Here is a 20,539-nt window from a genome sequence, read left to right as displayed (position 1 = left end):
TCTGGAATAATGAGATATTCACTGTGAGCAAGTAATATTAGACTGGGGCTAGAAACACATTGTGAGCATGCTGGCAAAGGAGACGATTCCTCTGGAAAGGGATCTGAGCCGGGTAATATTTTGTGCAGCCAGACCCAATGTTCAAGTAACCCTTACTGGAGTGGAAATCAGAAACTGGAACCAGGTGTCCCATGCAAGATAATGAGGGAAGCAGGCCACCCTGGGATAGGATTCACAACCCGGAGGGAGAGATTTGTTGCCTAAACGCAGAAGGGGCTGGGGCTTTGTATTCCTGTCTTACAGATGGCCCCAAGCACAGCCCTTAGGAAGAAAGACACTGAAGCAGCAGAGGAAGGGAGGATTTCAAGCCACCCTTCTACCCTGCACTTCCTCGGGGACGTGCACGTCACCTGCTTCGTGAGCAAGCAGCTCTGCATCTCGAACGCTCAAGGCCACAAAGAGTGGGCCAGCCAAATGGCTCATGGCCACCGAAGAGAGGAGGTCTTTCTCCCCTTCTGCCTCTCCTGCCCGGCTCATCCTCACTGCTGGTCCCTGCTCCTTCTGTGAGCGGGTTCAACTCCGTAATTTGGCAAAGAAATAGCCGTCTTCTCCTTTTTTTTCTTTTTTTTTTTCTGATGTAGAGAGCTGAAGGGACTTCTGCAGAAGGCTCACTTGGTCGGATAGCAGAAGGCAACTGGCAGAAGTGCGCAGGGGCTGGCAAGCTGGTGTTTGCCAGACTACGGGTGCAAATGGGACCAGCCCTCCACCATTTAAGTGCACTCGGGGGTAGAGTGGACTTAAATAAGCTGCGGTCTGTTGTGAAACCCCAACTTTCATCCCTCGGTAGATCTCCCCGTGAATCCTCCCAGTTGCTCCCAGCGACCTCCCTGCACAGCATTGCAAGGGGCCCAACTGGGTCAGTTTTGCCCCCCAAAATTAGAAAACTGATTTGGGGAAGGAAAACCGCCACCTCTCCCAGGCAACAATGACAGCATTATTCTGAGCATTAACAATATCAGAATACCTATACAAAATCACATAATTAAATTGAAATTGTTTCATTTTAAATTAAAATTCGTAACATCTTTCTGGAAGGTTGCAAAATCAACTTAAACTAAATGCTTATCAATTCTATTTTATTTCTTGTCAAGCCTTCCTTTCATCTCACACTATGAACCATAAAAATGCTGGAGTTTTTCCCTCAGACTTTGATCATTGCATTACCATGACAACAATGTATTTACTGTAGCTATAATAGATGGACTTCAGATGTTAACTGGATCCCTCAAAAGTTCACGGGGGACCTTTTGGTCTCCATATACCAGGATAAATGAAAGAATGACTCTCTCTTCTGAAGAGCTATCTAACAGGTAACTTATATTTGCTTTCAATTTCTGCCTGCTCTTTTAGCAGAGTCCACTGCCTTCCATCAGTTTTTTAAATCTACTGACTATTTTAATTATATAGAAAACCAGGTCAAACTTTTATTTACCAGCTTGCTTTGCTTTTTGCTGACTGAAGCCCATAATCCAGCAAGTTAATGCATCAATCTGACAGGATGTGATGTATGGACATCGCAAAGATTTTTATTCGTACTGTTTACATTAATTCTACTTTTCAGAGCTTTCCAGCCTTGCACAGCAGAAAAGAAATGCGTAAAGCTTTGTTCTTAAACAGCTCACAACTAAAGGACATTTTGCATACTTGCAGGCTTAAAGCATAAAAATATATGATAGAAACAAGACCTATTACTCTCCTGAAGACATTGATGCATGACAGTAATCAAGTCACTTGAACAGTAAAAATAACTTCAAACTTAGGCACAAGTTTTAATATCTTGTTGAATTTCAGATATAATACAAAACAGCACATACAACTCTGGCTCAGCAAGCAAGAAGCAATGTTGTTACAGCAAGATCCTTAAAGTTTGTATTTCCTTAGCTTAAGGAGTATATGAATAGACAATAAAATTCCTTTTGCACAAGGTTTTGTAGAGCGTAAATTATAAATATACATAAAAAGTTTCATTAATGCCTGTCAATCTGCTTCTAAAAGATGTAATTAGAAGATCAGAAAACTAATTAGAAAGTCTGTTTGATCTCTAGAGTTTGGTTACATACTGACAATCTTGAAATAATTCATATCAGAAAGAACTGTTGAAGCTTTATATAGTTCTGAACATGAACAACACATTTCCTAAGATATAAAAATAGTGCAGTTTTTTTAAATGAAAATTACATCACTAAGGTAGTAATAAAAATTACTTTAGCTATTAGCAAGAAAAATTCTTTATTAGTCTATTTAAGTAAGTTAGAATTTTTAATTTAAAATCTCAAAAGGCTGATTTAACCATACCAAAACAGATATCTTAGCAGCAGAAACACCCGAAAACAAACAAGAAAGTAGGACTGTGGGCTCAGTATTTATTATTTCTCAATTATGTACATTTCAAATACAAATTACAAATTCTATGTCAAATTTAGTCTTTTAAACTAGCTTTTTAGCTGTAGAACTTACTAGAAACAAAGTTTCCAGGTAAATACTTTGCAACTAAAGAAAATGCATTTTTTTGTCCCCTTTGACCTACCTCAAGCTTGCTGAACCATGAAGCCCCCCTTTTTAAAACAGATAAAGAGGCCCCAAAATGATGGGTGTTGAGTCAAAGTGGCAGAAAATGGTGAACAGAACAGGAAACAGCATGTAATGGCCTCAGTGCAGCCCCAAACCTCTGGGTCATAAAGGCAAAATTTTTGTCACATTGAAGTTCAAAGGAGTCAGAACGTCATCCTAAATGTGCTTGTCACTGCTTGCCTCGCGCAAAGTAGATCTGAACCCAGCAGCCAGTCGTTGGGAATGCCCCGGCTTGGAAAGCTCAGCCAGCCACCATGCGCCGTCTCCCCTGTCATATATCCATATATCCATATATCCCCTGCGGCACAGGGGATATAAAGGAACTGGCCATGACCCAGAAATACCTTTGTGTTGTGCTCATCTTGTTCTTTCAACTTATCTTTTGGGCCTGTTAGCAGCTAAAATAATTGAACTAGTGGTGGCAGCCGTTGACGGTGTCCACTCCCTACCTGCGGTAGGTACTCACTGCCCTTAGCTGTGTTGTGCATAAAATACCACCTTTTAGCCCTGTTTTTGTACATGACCACTCGTAGCCAGTAGAGATACAAAGCAGCTTCGTTCTTCCATTTTTCCTCTGACCCGAAGTTAAAGAAACAATAATTTTAAGAGAAAATGGAGGAGCTCCTCTAAGAAAAGCTTTGCTCAGTAAACGCACCTACAGCTTCGCAGAATGATCAAGGAGAAAGTCTGAAGTCTTCAGGGTTTTATTAAGACTCATCTATTTGGCTGCAGGAAATATCAATTTTATTCAGGACTAGCCTCACTGGACCTGCCTCAGCTCTTGCCTTTTGTAGGGAGCAGTCTGGGGACAGCACCTGCCAGGAAGCCTTGCGTGGTTCTTCCAGTTACGAGAACCTTTCTTGGTTACACAGAACATTTCCATCATCAAACCACTTGGGTTGAAAGTTTGCAGTTTGGTGTCTGCCTTAGAATTATAATTATTCCTGATTTCAGCCAAAAGAGTGAAGAAGTAGAGATGATACGTTCTTGAGAAAGGTTAGTCCTTGCTCTGCAGGTCAGTGGGCTCTTTGCAACAAGGATATCCCCATTTAAAAATCTGCCCGGATTTGCCAACATTTAATAGAACTGAAGTCATTACCCTACTACATGGAGGTTAATGTTGTCATTTCAGAACTGGTTTGGGCCAGGCTACTGGCACAAAAGCAGTCACATCCTTCCCATGTCCCCCCAGCTTACACCAGTAGTTGTGCAGTGACTCGGTGAACTGATTGGGAACCGCCAGTGAATTAACCTGACTTAAAATGACCGGCAACAACAAAACAAAAAAATTATTTGATCGTAGTGTGATCATTAAATCATTAAGTACTGAATCATAATGAATATGTAGGAAGTGAATAAATTAAAATTACACAGGCAGACTTAATTATACTATTTCCTAATTTTTGAGTGCTCGACTGCATTTAATGCAGTTTCTGTGAGTGTGTGACTTTGCTAGGTCTCCCAAAAAATGGAAAACCTCATTCCTTGGCATTGTTGTGACACTTCCAAAATATCAGCAGCCTTCCAGTCACTTCAGCTACCCAGGGTCCGGCTGTAGGTAGGGACAAGGGGGAGCAGTGAGAGGCAGGGATGAGATGCTCTCCCCCTGGGCTTTGAGGCAGCAGAGGAGCACCGAGTTTGCCAGCACCGGGCTCCCGTCCCAGGTGCCTGCGTGAGCGAGCAGCCCCTGCCTGTCCCCTCGACCTCCAGCCTGACAGCTCCTTCTGTACCTCAGACTCCTTGCTCAGCCCCACACTGGAGGATGAGCATGTGCTCATCTTTATTTCTGGCTTTCCAAGTCCCAGGTACTTCCCAAGCAACTCTGAGCATCACCCCCTGCTTTCCAACCCCGCTTTCAGACTTTGCTCAGCCCAAAGACCTCCTTGGCTTCTCCTCCAACCTCTTTCTCCCTACTGCACTGCACCCGTGTTGCCATCCTGATCTCCCTCTCCCAGGCTCAGCTCCATGCTCGCTCCCTTCCTGACACTCTCTTTTTCCAGCACCCCCTCCTCACCCAAGCTTGTACTAGCGGCTCTTTTGCCATCCCTCCTCTCTCCTTTCTCCCCACTGCCATGGATTGCAGCTCAAATTTCCTTGTCTCCCTTGCCCCTCATCCCCTGTCCATGTTCCTTCTCCCACTGGTCATCATTTTCTACTCCATGCACTCTCTGTGTTCCCTCTCCTGCTGGTCCATTCTTCTCCCCAGCTCACTATTTCCTTGCCCGACTTGTACAACTTCCCTAAGTCAATCTCAGCCTCGCTGCCATTTCTTCACTTGCCAGCTCCCCTCAGGACAAACCCCAGCCCCACTTCTCTTCTCCTCCAGGACACTTGCATGTCCTGGAAAATGTTCAGCAGACACTGTAAAGTGGCTTAAATGCACCCTGGCTCCAAAAGAAATCCCACTTTCCTCCTGTGACCCCCTCACCACCACCGTTTGTGTGGCTGCACAGTGAACCAGCTTAAGAAAACACAACAGGTGAAAATTAACCCATCCATGCACAGAAAAAGTTAAATTTCAGCAAGATCAGCTTCCTTCTCTGGCCCACTGGTCCAGGACAAGGGAAATAACAGAAACGAGTGTCCAGAGTTGGAAGTAAGGCAGGATCATCCTTTGCGGTAGCAGCAGAGACTTACATGGATTAAAGCAGTCTCGCAACTATGGCTTTAGCAAAAATGGGTAAGATTTGATAAAGCAATGGAGAAACAGTCTTAAATGGAAGAATACGCTATGGGGGCAGTGCTGCCTGAGCTCACGCCAGATGTGTCTCATGACTCCCCAGTTATTGCTTTGCTCTTTAAGACAATTGTCTTGCAAGAGCTGTCGCGCTCTGGCAGAGGGAGAGGAGTTTCACATCAAACAAACTTCTCCAAAAGAAACCTGTAGACTACCTGGGAAACAAGACTAGGGAGAAACATCCAAAAAGTTATTAACTCCAGATTAAAATGCAGAAAAAAAAGGCTGGCCTGAAGTGAGCCACTTCCTACCTTACAATCCCTGAAAAACATGCGACCTCCATTGTAGCCAGACTCCTGCTTAAAGTGCAAGAAGAAATGCAACAATTAAAGCTATTCATCAGATGAAGTTTTGGAACCCATTATCCATATTCTATTTAGGTGTAGTCCATATTGCAAATTTTGGGTGGCATTGCCAGTGAGGAATGTGGAAAAACCTTCAGTGAACCCTATGTTGGAAACATCTTTGTGCTGACTCTACTATACTCCCCCCAAACACCTTTTTGCTGGGGTAGCTCATTCTGTTTGGGGAAACAGTTTAGTTTTGCCAGTAAAGTAACTGCATACAATATATATCTGCTGGAGAAAGTTACCACTGTGCCCTTACATGTATTATTGTCAGCAAAGACCTTTAACAGCAGACAAGACCTGGCTCGCCAAAATGACCTTCCTGCAGAAGCATTTCCGAGCTCACTCTGCAGTGCCTTTCTCCTTCCTTCTCTGTGTTGCAAAACAATTAATCTAGATTCATAATTCAGGTCCTCAAAAGAAGCAAAAAAGGTTACATCAGTGCCTGAATCAGTTTAAGTTTTGCAGGCAAAACTGCGAACCAACGTTTTTCATGAATAAAGTAGTTAGAAAGAGCCAAAAGGTTTGGGTATGTGTTCACTGCTGACAAATACTTAATAATTTTCAGAAGCCTTCCGTGGCTGATGCGGTCTGAGTAATCCTCAGAGGACTTAGCATACAGCACCGCCTTTACATACAGATTGCCCAAAGTATTCTGCAAAAGAACACCGTCCTCTTTTTGGGGTGCCGGATGGGTAAGTCTTAAAACTGCCAAACATGAGGCTGCAGAACAGACAAATTTTAATTATAAACCTACTTCAGACCATCCAAACCCTACGCAGAGTCCTTCAAAATGAAGAGAAACAGAAGAACGGATGGGCAGATGGAACTAAAAAGTCCAGGCCCGCTCCTGTTCTCGGGGCCATACACAGATAAAAAGCTGCCTCCCAGAAGAACACGGCCCCTTTGCCGCGTGCGGATTTTCGGACGGTACGTCCCACTCCTCAGCTGCCGCGATGATGGCTCCCTTCCCATCCAACCCATCCTCGCTGCGCTATACGTGAGTCAGAGCGGGGACCTACTCAGCCCTTAAATATGTGCTTAAGTCTTTCCATATCCAGGGGAGAAACTCGGATGAAATTCTGAGCAAATGTGTAATGAAAAGCATGTGCCTAAGTGTTTACCTGAATAAAGCTGCTTTGCCGAATCTGCGCTAAAATGTCAAGCGCGCGTCAGGCGAGCTCAGGATCTTCCACCGCGCTCTCGCTCGCAGAGCCTCTGCCATGAAAAATGCTGCGTCCCCAAGGGGGAAAAGTTCTTCCTGGAGAGCAGCCCAGAATGAAAGGAGCCATCAGATCAAAGATAAGTCTTACCTCCCCCACTACACCCCTCACTTCCCCAAACAGCAGATCAAGGTGGAGGAGGTCTATAAAAAAAGGGAAAAAAAAAGAGATTTTTTTTTTCTAACAGAGAAACGAGAGGTTCCCCCATCTCCCGCTTGGTCTCGCCAAGCAACGCAACTAGGAGCAGTCTGTTGCTTGCCTGGAAGCTCCTAGACCGCGAGATGGGAAGTCACGGAGTGCAGGAGTCAAGTTATTTATTGACATCTCCCGCCTCCCAGCCGCTTCACAGCTTGGCAGTACGCGGGAGGGTTTTCAGGCTGACCACAGCGGGCTGACCTTTCCTCCTCCGCAGACAGAACGGTCTCCAGCCCCCCCGATTCAAGAAGCCATGGATACTTTTGTTCGTTGGCTATTATTCATTAGATTTGGGAGACTGAGCTGTTTAAGCTGAAACTTCTCAGAGTGAAGAAAAAAATGTTGCACATTTTACATTATCTCTTGCAAATATGAAAGCTTGCTGCAATCTTCAGATACAATATTTATGAATTGGTCTTTCAGCCAAATCCACTTTTGCATAAGGATACACAGCTGCCGGTACCCAAAAGTATGAGAGTTCCCAAATATATCTTTGCCATTTTTAAAATCATTCTAGAGGCTTGAAAATAATATTTCTTTCATTGTAAGTGAAATCTCCAGTTCTGATGTTTCAAAGACAGTCTGAAATTAGCTGGGTTTTGTTTGTGTTTGTTTGTTTGTGCACAAGAATAATTGATTAAATCAGCACAAGCATAACTGATTATACACTCTAAGAAAAGTACTGAGGAATTCAGCTGCAAAACTAGCAGCATTGTGAAGAGCCATACCCAATTTTTATGCTTACATCTCCTACATGGAATCCCCTCTTAATTATACAGTAGCAAATTTGAAATGTGTCATCACCTCCCACCACTGGATATCTAGATTTTGAATGAATGTAACCTGCATTTTTCAACACCTCTAAGGAAATCTTTTTAAGATGTCTCTTTAAACATTTTTTCATGAAAAGGCAAAATTTGCATAGAAGAATATTTAAATACTCACGACTTACAAAGAATGTCAGCCCTCTTTCATTAACCAGCGCAATGACCCTCTAATAGTTTCACACTGAGAAAAAATATGCAGAGAAATATGCCAAGTCTGATGCCAATTAGGACTTTCAAAATATATATATTATAGACCGGGCAAGCGAAATGTGAAATTCAAAGTTAAAAATTGCACTTATATCCTCCAGTCCTCTGAAAAGTAATCTATTTTTAATGGAAATCGAAAAGCTATCTTTATCAAATTTCTCATTCAGTCGACAACAATAAATCTATCGTTCAGATGTGGTTTAAATTGTTCTTTGGAAGAGGAGGGTTTTGAGAAAATCAAATAGAAATAGCGTTAAAGAAGAAGAAATGCCTTTTTAACTGGAATTACTTTCTCTATATATAGCCTGTAGTTTTTGATACATTTTAGGTTTGCTGGAGTAACAGGCAATTGGACACCATGAAAAATTATTTGTAACCATTACAATAAGAGAAAATGTGTTTGCTTATTTAAGGGAGAATAAGCAAGTTTAGTGTTATGCCTTTTACTCAAGAAGTATATCTGCAGGGATCCAGATGCTAAAAAACAGTAAGCCGACGACATTAGTTTGAAAGGCTACGCTGTACATTAAGAAGCCATACACCTACTATTTATTTCAAAAGCATGAATTAGGTCTTCTGGAAAAGAACTCGAATTTCTGTCAAACTTGCAAGAAAATAACAATACTTGGCACTTTCAAAAAGCTTTCCATCTGAAAAATGCAAATGATTAAGAGGTAGCAGGGGGGAACCGAGCAATTGTGCAGGTCACCAACGGAGCCAGGACATCCAGGGAAAGCTCCAACGCCATCAGGTGCTGCACAGCTGGAAGCAAAGTGCCTGCGGTGACAAGGTACTGCCTAATGTATCCTAACCACCGAGATGGATCAACGCCCAAAAAAAGCCTTCGCCGTGGCTCCTCTTTCTGCCAAGGGTATATTTAGCACCCCAGATTCCCCCGCTTCGTGCCTCCCTCGGATACCTGGCTATGAATGGCACCCAGAATTGATCACAGCCTACAATACTCTGTAAAGCTGCCCTACTTTATGGATCAGAGAGGTGATGCACAAAAAGCATGATATATATGTGGTCTAAGCTCGTAACATTGCACAGTAGAATTATGAATAAAACCCATTTCTTTGGAGATTTCCAGTTTCGTCGCTCTCAACAAAACCCCTTCTACACAGACTTCAAAATCCTTAAGTATTTTTTTCTGACTGCAATACTATGCCAAATATTTATTCTATCAGTCCAAAACTCAATTTACTGCTGAAACCCTGCATGAATACTTCAGAGGAACTTCGAAGCTCCTACCCAGAAGAGGAGGAAAGATTACAGAGATGAATATTGTGCAAATAAATCTCTGTCTACATCACCAATCTTACAAACTGCTGCTTCGCCCTAAGGCGAGTACCTGAATATAGGTACCTGTACGTAAAAGGGGTCTAAACAAGCTAAATGAAATTCCTGGAAACAGGCATGATGTATATCAACTTTTTACAGTGCTGCTGTCAGTGAAGGGGAGGATAACAGAAGGATAACTGGAAGAGAGAGCGAGACAGTAAGAGGAGAGAAGAAAGGAGGAAAGGGCAAGGTGAGGAGTACAAGGGCCTAAGGCTTGACTGAAGTAAAAACAAAAAAGATACTAGTGAAGGAAGCTAAAGATTCAAAACTATGAATACAAAAGAAGGAGAGGGAGCAGTTAAAATATAAGGCGAGATAAAAAATAAAATAAAATTTAAAAAACCCAACCAAATAAAAAACAAACAAAAACAAAACTCAAACCCAAAAAGTGACAGAGAAAGTTTAGACCTTTCAGAAGCTCAAGCCAGTAATTCTTTGTCAGCCAAACTCTCCTTGATTTCAGTGGGAGTTTTGCCTTAATGAGGACAGCAGATAGGCACCAAATGCAGCTTTATTTCTTACACTTCAATAACAGCAAGATATAGCAAGATATTCTGTTGTTGAAAAAGACGATGTATTTTTGAAGAAATATGGATATTAGGGGCCAGGCAGTATGAATGTAATTGCTACAACCAGCTGAGTTACATCGCTGTGCATCAGCTGACAATAAGGTCCTTTGTGCGGGAAAGAAAGAAAAAAAGATGAAAAAACTGACTCGTGCCACCTTGCAAACAATCAAATTAAATGTCCAGAATTATTCCAGCAAAGTTTCCATTGACTTCAGTGACAGCCCAGAAAACAAGCAAGATTCTTCAGTCCTTATAAAAAAACATAAATACAAGAGTGAATATGAGTGACCTATTTATTTTTTATCAGTATTGCTCTTGCTGAAATTGTTGGAAGTGCACCCATCTGGTTCACAGAACTATTGTTTGATTAGGCTGGTTTAATATATTGAAATTAATATATTGAAAAGGAAGCATAAGGTAAGTAGAACAGAGAGTAAAATACTCTTCTTAGCTTGGTAACCAAAGATAAAGCAAACTAAAAAAACTCGATGCTCATCTGATGAACAGGAGGAAGATTCTGCCTAACTGAGTAGTGGCCTTAATGGTCCATGTAGAAATCATACAGCTGTTTTACCCTTTATAAATCATAAATTAGAGGAACTCTCACTGGAAGTGTAACTGGAATGTGCGTATGTCTAATGCAAAGCCTCCAATTTAAAACCTTTTACTGTTTCAGAGGTCAAAACGAGGAACAGACAAAATACTGCAAGTAAAATCTGTAGCAGTACCAATAAAAACACCAAGGCAGATATTTTGTATGAGAACTAGGAATAGCAGAAAAACATCCCATCTCCAGCTGATCACGTTGCATGCAGCAATAATATTTATTATTAACAAGATTTTGCAAGCATACCATTCTTACCCATAATATGGGAAATAGCATGTCAATTCTCCATGACATATTAATGAGAGGTGTCCCACCCAAACCAATAAGCCTAGGACATGCTCAAAGTGGGATGCATTCAGCCACTGACTCAATCAGATAATTCCAGTAATAACCAGTAATTCTCAGGTTTTGCACGATTACATCCACCTGTTGATTTAGAGATTACAGGTGGGAGCTGCCTTACTAAAATTGCTTTCCAGCTTAAAAATTTGACACACCTAACAGACGGAATCAAGAGAAAAACAGTCTGGTCTGCTCATCAATGACAAAATGATAATAAATAATCAAACTCAATTATTATTGTTTGCAGGGCTAAAATTATGCTTAAAGAAATTCATTGCCATCTGTAAGCCTGTTAGAGTTGATTATGATTTTCTCATGCTGGTTTTCTTCCCAATGATTGAACAGTATTGCCTATTTTTAAAGGAAAAAAAAAAAAGCTGCTTGAATAATAAATTGTTTATCCCAAGATAGAACAAACCATAGTAATGAACTTTAAGAATGGCTACCAAATTAGAACTGGGAATGAAAACCAAGTATTTTCCTGTTCAAGGTTTTGTTTTTAATGTGTTTTTATTTTTAACTGGATTGAGTGCTGATTACAGAAAATTCAAGGCTACCCGGACATCAGACTGCTCAATTGACTGAAAACTTTGATGACTTCTCTAAAAAGTGAGGTCTGTGCGTGAAATTAAATCAGTATCACTGCTCCGAGATAACTCGGGGGGGCGGGGGGGGGGGGGCAGGGGGGCGGTGGTTAATATTGCTTATTAAATAATGTTAAATGAGATCAAACAAGACGTGCAGGATTCAGGAGGGCTCTTGGAGCTCCGGTTGTTTCCCCAGGCTGCTTATGCAACCTCGCTCACGCAGGCAGTGTAAGGGCCTGCCATTTTATTACATAAGGTAGCCCAAAAATATACAGCTAGGCAGTTGTGAGCTCCATTAAGTGCTGCACTGGAGTTTCTGTATCAGTTAGCGTCTAGAAAATTTAAGGAACAATCAGAAGGACTGAGACGTTGCCGAGTTTGGGATTGTTGCTGTTGTTTTAATAGCAACAGCTCTCATCTAAAAGCCAGCAAATATCATCAGCATGTGCTGCATTTGAATACATTGTGCTTTGGCCGTTGCTTAAGTGAACAGCAATACACAGCCTTTGGTTTAGCACAGCCGTGGTAAGTGCAAGCCAGGGCTTTAAAATCTGCCTTTCAGCTGATTAAGCAAATTGTCTGGTTTGGTAAACAGCAGTCAACACGACATTATTGTTTTACGCAGCGCTTAAGTGCAGCGGATAGCTGAAGAAAATTAATTTCCAGTGCATCCTCACATCCTCAGTTCAGAATTTCAAAGCCTGGTCTCGTACAGACGGATAAAGCTGTAACTACAGGAACACCAGGTCAGGGAAGATGAGCCCCTTGCCCCAAATCCCCTCCCCGGCACCGGGCAGCAGCAAAGGCTGGGGAAGCCTGCGTGAGCGGGGCAGGCGTGTACCAATATTACAGTCTCCCAGCAGAGACTTTTTCAGCCAGGCATTGTGCCTTGGTATTCAACGCCTCTTGGTGGGATTGCTTCCGTGAATATAATTGCTTTCCGAACCTACTTGAACCCAAGAAGATAAGGCTGTCTATCCTCGCCACAGCTCAACGAGAGGACGCCGGGGAGCGAGCTGGAGCGCCGTACCCCGCTTTCTGCAGCACCGCCGGCATTCTAGCTCGCGCCCCGGCTCTGCTTTGGAGCTCTTCGACCAGCTTCTTCCAACCAGCTCTTTCCACGGCACTGAAGGTACAAGGCACCAGCAGCCCCTCGGCCTCGGGGGCATAGTGGGGCCGGGCGCTGGCCCAGTTCATTTCGCAGAGCAGACGCTGGGGGACCACTGGGCTCGGCAGCCCCGCTCAGCCTTGGCCAGACGCGGGTGCCGAGGGGCGAGTAGAAGAGCAAGGCAAACTAATGGTGGTATTTCCTCAGGATACTCACCAAGCTTCCAAGAATTTGCAGCTCCAAACCTCCTAAGCCAGAGGCAGTGGTTTTGTATTTAATAGCCCTTGATGGATTTCTCTTCCATGAACTCATCCAGTCACCTCATTAGCTGATGTAACCTCTCAGCATCCACATCCTGTGGTGAGGAGCTCGGCAGCCCGACCGCGCCACGTGAAGAGCCACCTCCTTTTGTTTCCATCCCCTCAACTCCCTGCTTCACCCGATGCCCTCCGCTGCTGTCGCTGTGTATGCCTTCTCCATGCTTGGCATAATTTTACAGATTTCCGTGGCATCGCTTTATCAGCGTTGCCACTCCTCAGGCAGGAGCCGCGCTGTTCCTCTGATCACCTTTGCTGCCTTCCTCTGAATCTCCTCCCTCGCCATTATACACCTTTGAGGCGGGGGGATCAACAACACACGATGCTGAAGATGTGGGCACACCATTGCTTAGACAGTGAAATAATGGGACTCTTTTTATTGTTTCCCATCTTTTTAAAAATAATGCCTAATGTTCTATTTGCCTTTATTACTTTTCTAAACTCACATCTGACCATTGCATTGATTTTTTTTTTTTTTGAGTTGTCCCTGGGAGATTTTATCTAAGCTTCTGCACCTTCAGTGACCTGTAGCAATGAATTTCTACGATTATACATATCCTCACGTATCATACATATACTTTCTTCCATTAACTTTCAACCTGACATGCATATTACATGCATCGGACATGAAGATACGCAAAGAGAAAGGGTGATTGAAATGTCCCAGTAGATGATGCTCTGTCATGCTAGCACTTCTTGTACGTTTTGAAATTACAGAGGTTTCATACCTGAACTTCCAAATTTCCATTCTGATCTCAAATGCGCATACACATCCTTTAGATTTTTTTCCCATATCATCATTTCACTTGGCTAGAAATCTTCTATTTTATGCACAGGTCCCTAAGAACAGGGGTAAAACAGCTGAAAAACACCTTCTGTCATAATCAGGCCAGAGAAAGACCAGCTGTTTTACACAGACTTCTGCCCAAGCAGGAGAAGGTGAGACAATCTCCCTGTTCCCACCATTTACATGCTCATTTTTGGAGTATCTTGGAGCTCTGGGCATGCTACCTGCTGCACAGGCACAGAAGAAAGAGATGGCGTTACCTCAGAGAGCTCGCAGGCAAAGGAGAGGACAGGGAAGAGCAGGCAGGTACTGACAGGGTACCGGGCAAAGCGTGTGGCAATACTCTTTCCTAGCGACAAAGGTCCAAGCTCACCAGTGACCCAACTTTTGTGACAGTTTTATTTTTCTGAAGCCACAGGTGAATTTTCAGACTGAAGCAGGATTAAAACTAGCATTGGGGGTGCATCAGACTGCTCCTCCCAAACGTGGCAGGCAGCATGCGAGATGGTCCTTGGATAAAGGAACAGAAATGTTTTTACCAAATTGTAATTAAACACAATATTTTGGTTGCACTGAGTTGTGCTTCATGGTTTGCCTTCAGGGGGAAGAGACACAGGAAGAGAAGCATAAAAAACCAGTACCTTCCTCTCTGCTCCCAAAATGTACATTGAATTTACATGTACAAAGCCAAGAAAGCCGTGCCCCAAAATCCCTCAATCTAATCTGCCGACATCCCTGAGCCACCGCAAGATAAATGCAGTGAGTAAGCCATGCCTGCAGTTCCTGAGCTGCTTACTCAGAGCACGAGCCTACAGGACCACATCCCTTCTCACCCCCTTGCCCTTCCTGCCCTGCAACTCTTGTATTTCTGAATTCAGCTGGTGATATACTGGTATATATATCCTGTGTGGTCCATAGCAGGTCACAACAGAGAGTAATGGCTTTAGTCCCTCCCCCAAAAAATGTGAAATACCAAAAGCAGCACTACATAAACAAATCCACCACCATCTATGCATTCTGCTTAAATGCTATTACATGGTGTTTCCTTTTCAAACTTCAGTAATCAGTCTCATGAAGAAAAAGTCCATCTATCAGCCGATGCTGATTTCTGACTGAATTAAATTAGCTAAAATACAAATATTTGAATGGCCTCAGCCCAGTTTTTCAAGAACAAGTTTTAATAAGATCAAGGATCAATGGAAAGCTAAGCCAAATCTAGGAAAATGACTTTTTTATACAGATAATGATCCCTTTACAAAATCCGCAACTCAAGTGCATCTGCCCTAAGAGCCTGAAAGCAAAATTATAAACACAAATGGAAGTTACTTAAATTCAGCTTAGAAAGAAAGAAAAACAACTAAATACACATAAAATACATATTTGACTGTCATTTTCAAGAGTATGATATTTGCCAATCATCAATTGTAGTGATGTAAACAATCCGATTGCTCAAAACTTATGGTTGAATGGAGCCAATGGTTATTTAAACTGTTACATTTGCAGTGCAAAATGTCCTATCCTTAAAGAATGCTAGAGCCACAGATCAAAACCATCAGTTGTTGATCTTAATTTTCCTACCTTAAATGAATGTATTACAATATAACGTCAGTTACATGATTACATACTATTTTTTTCCATGGGGCTTCAGTGTTTTGATGTATTGTTAATACACGGAGCTATAAATTCTTCCTTTAAAAGGCGGAAAACCCACCCCAGCCTACTGCAGCAGTCACCAACTGGATTGAGTCCTTCAGGTCCGCAGCATAAAAATCTAGTGTCAGGCTTAACTGGGGCATACAAAGTTACTGCCCTGTCCATGGCAAACCCAGTGCTAGAAGAAGGTGGGCAGACACGGCGGCGGAGGCCTGAGACCGGCCCTGGTGCCAGGTCCTGCTCCTTGGGGTGCTGCCCGATGGTGGGGTACAGGATAAGGAGGAGAACAAGCACATGGGCTCAGGGCAGCTCCAGAGCCTGGGCTCCACAATGGAAATAGCTCCTCTCCAGGTCCGAGGTCCACGACTGGAGCAACAACAGTTGCTCCTCAGGGCAAGGAGACGGCAACAATTTCTGTGAGGGAACCAGGGAAGGGGTGAAGAAGCAGAGACAAGGGCTGAAGAACACAGTAGGCAGTGAGGAGGAAGACGAGAAGGATGAAAAAGGAGTAGTACCGTGACCCGATCATTGAAAGACTGGAAACCACAGCTTTTGCACGTTCACATCTCCTGTCCCTGTCCACCGCAAGTCTCTCATCACCTTTTTCTGCCCACCATTACTTCTCTTGATCTGGGTTTTCCATCTCTATCTCCAGTTCCCTGCACCTTGTTCCCAAGCTTTGTCATCTATGACCCCACCAAGTCCTCTGACTTAATTCGAGGTCCCTGCTCTTCACTTTCCCCATGCCTCCATCACCGATACTTCTTCTTCTCCATTCTAGTCCCACCATTCCTTGTCACTGTGAATTAAGCAGCTTCCTCCTCCTTCTCCACCCTGCCTCTGCATCAGCAGGCGCACCCTGCCACCGAAGACACAGCCGAGACAGTCTTCAATGCTCCCTCCTTATGGTGCTCACTGTAGCAGGAACAACTGGGAAGAATAACCGCGGGGGAAAGTCCACTCAGCCCTTCGGCCACCAAGTGGAGTGCTCTCATTCTTCCCAGGAAGATGAGCAGTTGCTCAGCTCCTAACAATGCTGGGGTGTTCAGCGTGCTCTGTGCCGAGAGCATCTTCAGCGAGTGAGTGCGGTGGTCAAGCCCTCAACATCCCTCTGCCGAGAGCGTGCAACGTGAGCGTTGTGACAAAACGATAACTGAGACCAATTCTGGAAGCTTTTCATAGGCTCAACGTAAGGCACACCCCCATCACAAGATTGATCCCCAGCCAAGTATCTTTTTCCTGCTCCAAAACACAAAGCCACAAGAATTCAACAGTCTCGATGAAAGTGCTTCTCAACATAGCCAAAAAACGCAGGTTCGCGGAAGAAGAAAGATCAAGGTCTCCTAATGCAGGATGATGTATACCTAAACCATCTTCGTCAGATAAGTGGCCAAAGAATACATTTCCCTCTAACCACGCTCTCAGAAACAGCTGAACCGTTTCATCTGAAACTTCCTGAAGAGAGTCTGTCTTCAGCAAACACTCAACCTGGAAAATGTCAGCCTAGGTTTAAGCTTAGCAAATGCATAAGCACCTGAAAGCAGAGCATTGCAATGGAAAGCACTAGATAATTTTAACTGTAGACAACATTGCTGCCTGTGATAAAACAACAACTCCTTCAAGTGCTCTCACATACTTTAGGCTAGAAAATGGGGCAATAATCGTTAATTCTGCAAAGCACAGTCTGTGGGTTCAATCCTACACACGTGCAGGGTGGCACCTTTATTCGGGAGGGAAAGCAATTTTAGGCAAGCCTGCTGTCTCCAGGCTTCGGAGCAGGGCACAGAAGTGCCGCCAGCTTGGGGAATCACCCTGGTGTCAGATACCTGGTTCTGGAAAACGCTCGTTTTCACACGTTCAGTGAGACAGCGCACAGCTTGGCAATTACGTTCTCCAAACACTCCTGTTTCCAGGCCATCCCTGCAGAGCAGCTCCGCGTCCATATTCATCTACAGAAATGTATGCAGGATTGGGCCCTCCACCAGCCGACAGCTCTCCCAATCAGACACGGATCAGCGGATGAGCTGGCGAGGTCTGGAAACTGTGAAGACTAATTATTTAGTACAGCCAAAAAAGACTAAACCCACGGTGGGATACAAATTAACATTTCACACTGGGGTAAGGAAGAGATCATTTTCCACTTCAAGAGGCGGCACTTGTTGAGCCGAACGCCCAGGTTAGCTGTGCCCGTCCGAGGGAACCCCACAGCCCTTCCAGAGATTTAGCACCGTGAAAAGATTCAAGTTCCTCTGCTGGCTGTAACGCTTATAACCGCTAATTATTTCTGAGTCACTTGAGTGAAAGTAAACTGCCATCCTGTAGACAGTTAAGGAGTAGGGAGGAAAGTTTCTGGATGAGCGTGCTTGTTAATTGACGGATCAGGCTAGTGACCACAGAGGAAAACACCACCGCGCAACTCTTCGCCAAAAGCAGTCCTGTGCTGCAGCTCAGCCGTGGATCTCACGCGTCGTGTCCCCCCCCGGTTCCGCACGCCGAAGGGAACCGAGCGGGAGCCCGGTGCAGGGCTGCAGCACCAGCAGCAGCAGCAGCACACCACACAACCTCCGCTCCCACCGGGAGCCTTCGCCCCTTCCAAAATCCCACTGGTCTTACTGGAAGTTCTCCTCGACCAAACACCGCCCGGTCGCGTCGCAGACCCTGTTGCAGTCCAGCCTAAATGACCCCCCCCCCCCCCCCCCCCCCAAAGTCAGGAAACTGCCAACCGCACCGAAACGAGATGGGGAGGGGGACAGTGGATTTTTTCCCCAGCCCGGCCGGGACGGACCCGCCGCACCGGGCGCGCTCCCCACGGAAACTTTCCCGCGGCGGAGGCGCTGCCGCCCCGCACCCCGGGGCACATCTGCCACCCCCGCGGTGCGTGGGACGGGGGAGCTGGCCCCCATCGCGGCCGCGGGGGGCCACGCGTGGGCGGGCGTGTGTGTGTCGTGTCGTCGCCCCCCCACCCCGCGCGGGTGTCGCGGGTGGGCGCCCCGCGGGGCGGAGGGAGGGCCGGGGCCGCAGGGCCGCGCGTTACCTGGGGTGCCGGTGCTGCGGGAGCGCGGCGGGGAAGCCCCAGCCGCCGCCGCCGCCGCTGCTGCTGTCCGCGGTGGCCACCTGGGCGCGGGAGCCGCCGGTGCCGGTGCCGGTGGCCGTGCCGCCGGGCTGGATGCCGCCGGTTTTGCGGTGCCTGCCGGTGCCGCTGCGGCAGCGGCCGCCGCTGCTCCAGCCGCGCGGGAGGCCGGCCTCGGGAACCGGCAAACTCTTCGCCGCCGCCGAGGAGCCGGGGACGCCGCCCGCCTCCTGCCTGGTGCCGGTGCCGGTGCCGGTGCCGTGTCTCATGGTGCGCGGGGCCGCCGCATGCCGCGCTGCCGCCGCCCCGGGCGCCGCGGGACCCAGGCGCGCCGGGGCCAGGGGCTCCGCCGGCAGCGGGAGGCCGCCGGGAGCCCGGGCTGCTGCTGCGGGGGGGGGGGGGGGGAGGAGGCCGGGGGCCGGGGGGGCTGCTGGCTGGGGCTCCCGCTGGGGCATTAAGTTGGACGCGCGGCCGGGAGAGGCAGGGCGGGCGCGGGGGCTGCGGGGCCGAGAGTTCTCCGCCAAGTTGGAGCCCGGCGGGCGAGGCGGGGGCATCCTCTCCGCCGGCCCTTCATCGCCGCCCCTAGCCCCGAACCCCGCCGCCGCCGCCGCCGCCGCCGCCGGGCCGCCGCCCCGCGCCCTCAGCCGGCGGCGCTGGGGGGACGCGCCCCGCGCCCCGCGCCCATGGGCAGCCGCGGCCCCGGCGGCCGGAGGAGGCGGCGGCGGCGGCGGCTCCGGCTTCCTCCGCCGCTCGCTCGCCTTCCCCGGCGGCGGAGCGGGGAAGAGGGGAGGAGGGGGGGGAGTTGCGGGGGGGGGGGGGGGGAGCAAAACCCGAGGCCGGTGCGCCAAATGGGTCAGGGGGGAAGGAAAGGGAAGCCGGCGCTCGCCTGCCCCCTCCCCGCCGGTGGGCTCCGGCAGGGCCGGGCTGGGGCGGTGGGTAGCGAGAGGGCTGCGGAGGAGCTCTCCCGCCCCGGCTCCCTGTGCACAAGTGCAGGGAATGTTCCACTGACCTACATATTTTTCCAAACATACGTGACCTTTTTTTCTCTCTCTCTCTCTCGTTCTGTGGGAGGAGACAGGCGAGGATCCAAGAAAAGGAGAAGCTGGAAAGAGAACGAAAGGGGAAGCGGGGGGGGGGTGTTAAAAAAAAAAACAACCCTCAACCAAAAAGCCAGCCCCTTATCAAGGATGGTTTCACAACGCCTCCAGCAAACCCACGGCGTGCCCGCCTTTACATATGTCCACACCGACAACCCCGCGCCGCCCCGGCGGCCGCCCCCACCGCCCGACCCCGGGACCCCCCCGCCACTCCAGCCGGCCGCGGTGCTCGCCGTCCCCGCCGGGCAGGGCTGCGCCCGGCTGCCCGGCCGCCGGCTCCCGGCTCGCCCCGGAGGGGACCCCGGCTCGGCTTCGCTCGGCAGGGGGGGGGTGGGTGGCTGGGGACGCCCTCCCCGCTCGGTCCCCGACCCGGGGACGGGGTGACCCTCGGCCCTGCCCGTGCCCGCTCCCCCGGCGCTGGTCCCGGGAGCCGAGCCGGAGCGGGGCACGGCCCCGGGCTGCCCCGGGGCAGGTTCCCGGTCTCCCCGGGCACCGGCAGGAGCTCCCGATTTGGTTATGCAACGCCGCACCGGCAATTAGAGCAAAACCTTGACAGAGAGCTCTTTTTTTTTTTTCCCTTGTTGCAAAGTAGGTCATTCCTTTTATTCCCCACTTTGCATTTTTTTTTTTGTTGGGTTGTTGGGGTTTTTTTTGGTTTTTTTTTTTTTTGCCTAATACTCCTCCTGCAAAGTGGCCAGTGAGAGATAAGGAAGTGGGCTGGAGCTCTCGGTTCGGAGCCTTTGCTTTCGCCTCGCCGGGCATTCCTGCGACTTCTGACGGCGGCAGGCAGCGGGGGCCGGACTTGCCCTTCACCCCCGGGGAGGGCAGAAATGGCCGGGCAGCGGGGGCACGGCTTGGGCTCAGCCCGCTCGTATCCCCCCCCCACCCCGCCAA

At 47.3% G+C, this 20,539-nt stretch overlaps 1 protein-coding gene across 2 annotated transcripts in view; it reads right to left on the bottom strand.

Moving 5' to 3' along the window:
- The window catches only part of NPAS2 (neuronal PAS domain protein 2), a 108,148-nt gene extending 87,924 nt beyond the window's left edge, over nucleotides 1–20,224 (bottom strand). The window contains exon 1 of one of the 2 annotated variants that reach the window (XM_069770092.1): nucleotides 18,513–20,224. In XM_069770092.1, coding sequence (XP_069626193.1) covers nucleotides 18,513–19,102 — 590 coding nt within the window. In that variant the 5' untranslated portion in view covers nucleotides 19,103–20,224. The remainder of the gene's footprint in view (nucleotides 1–18,512) is intronic. The other variant, XM_069770091.1, reaches the window with a different exon arrangement.
- Nucleotides 20,225–20,539: the final 315 nt, after the last annotated feature.

Source organism: Haliaeetus albicilla, chromosome 25 (assembly GCF_947461875.1).
Source record: "Haliaeetus albicilla chromosome 25, bHalAlb1.1, whole genome shotgun sequence".
In the NCBI taxonomy this organism is placed as follows: domain Eukaryota; kingdom Metazoa; phylum Chordata; class Aves; order Accipitriformes; family Accipitridae; genus Haliaeetus; species Haliaeetus albicilla.
The sequence above is the reverse complement of the archived record's forward strand: the minus strand, read 5'-3'. Positions and strand labels throughout refer to the sequence as shown.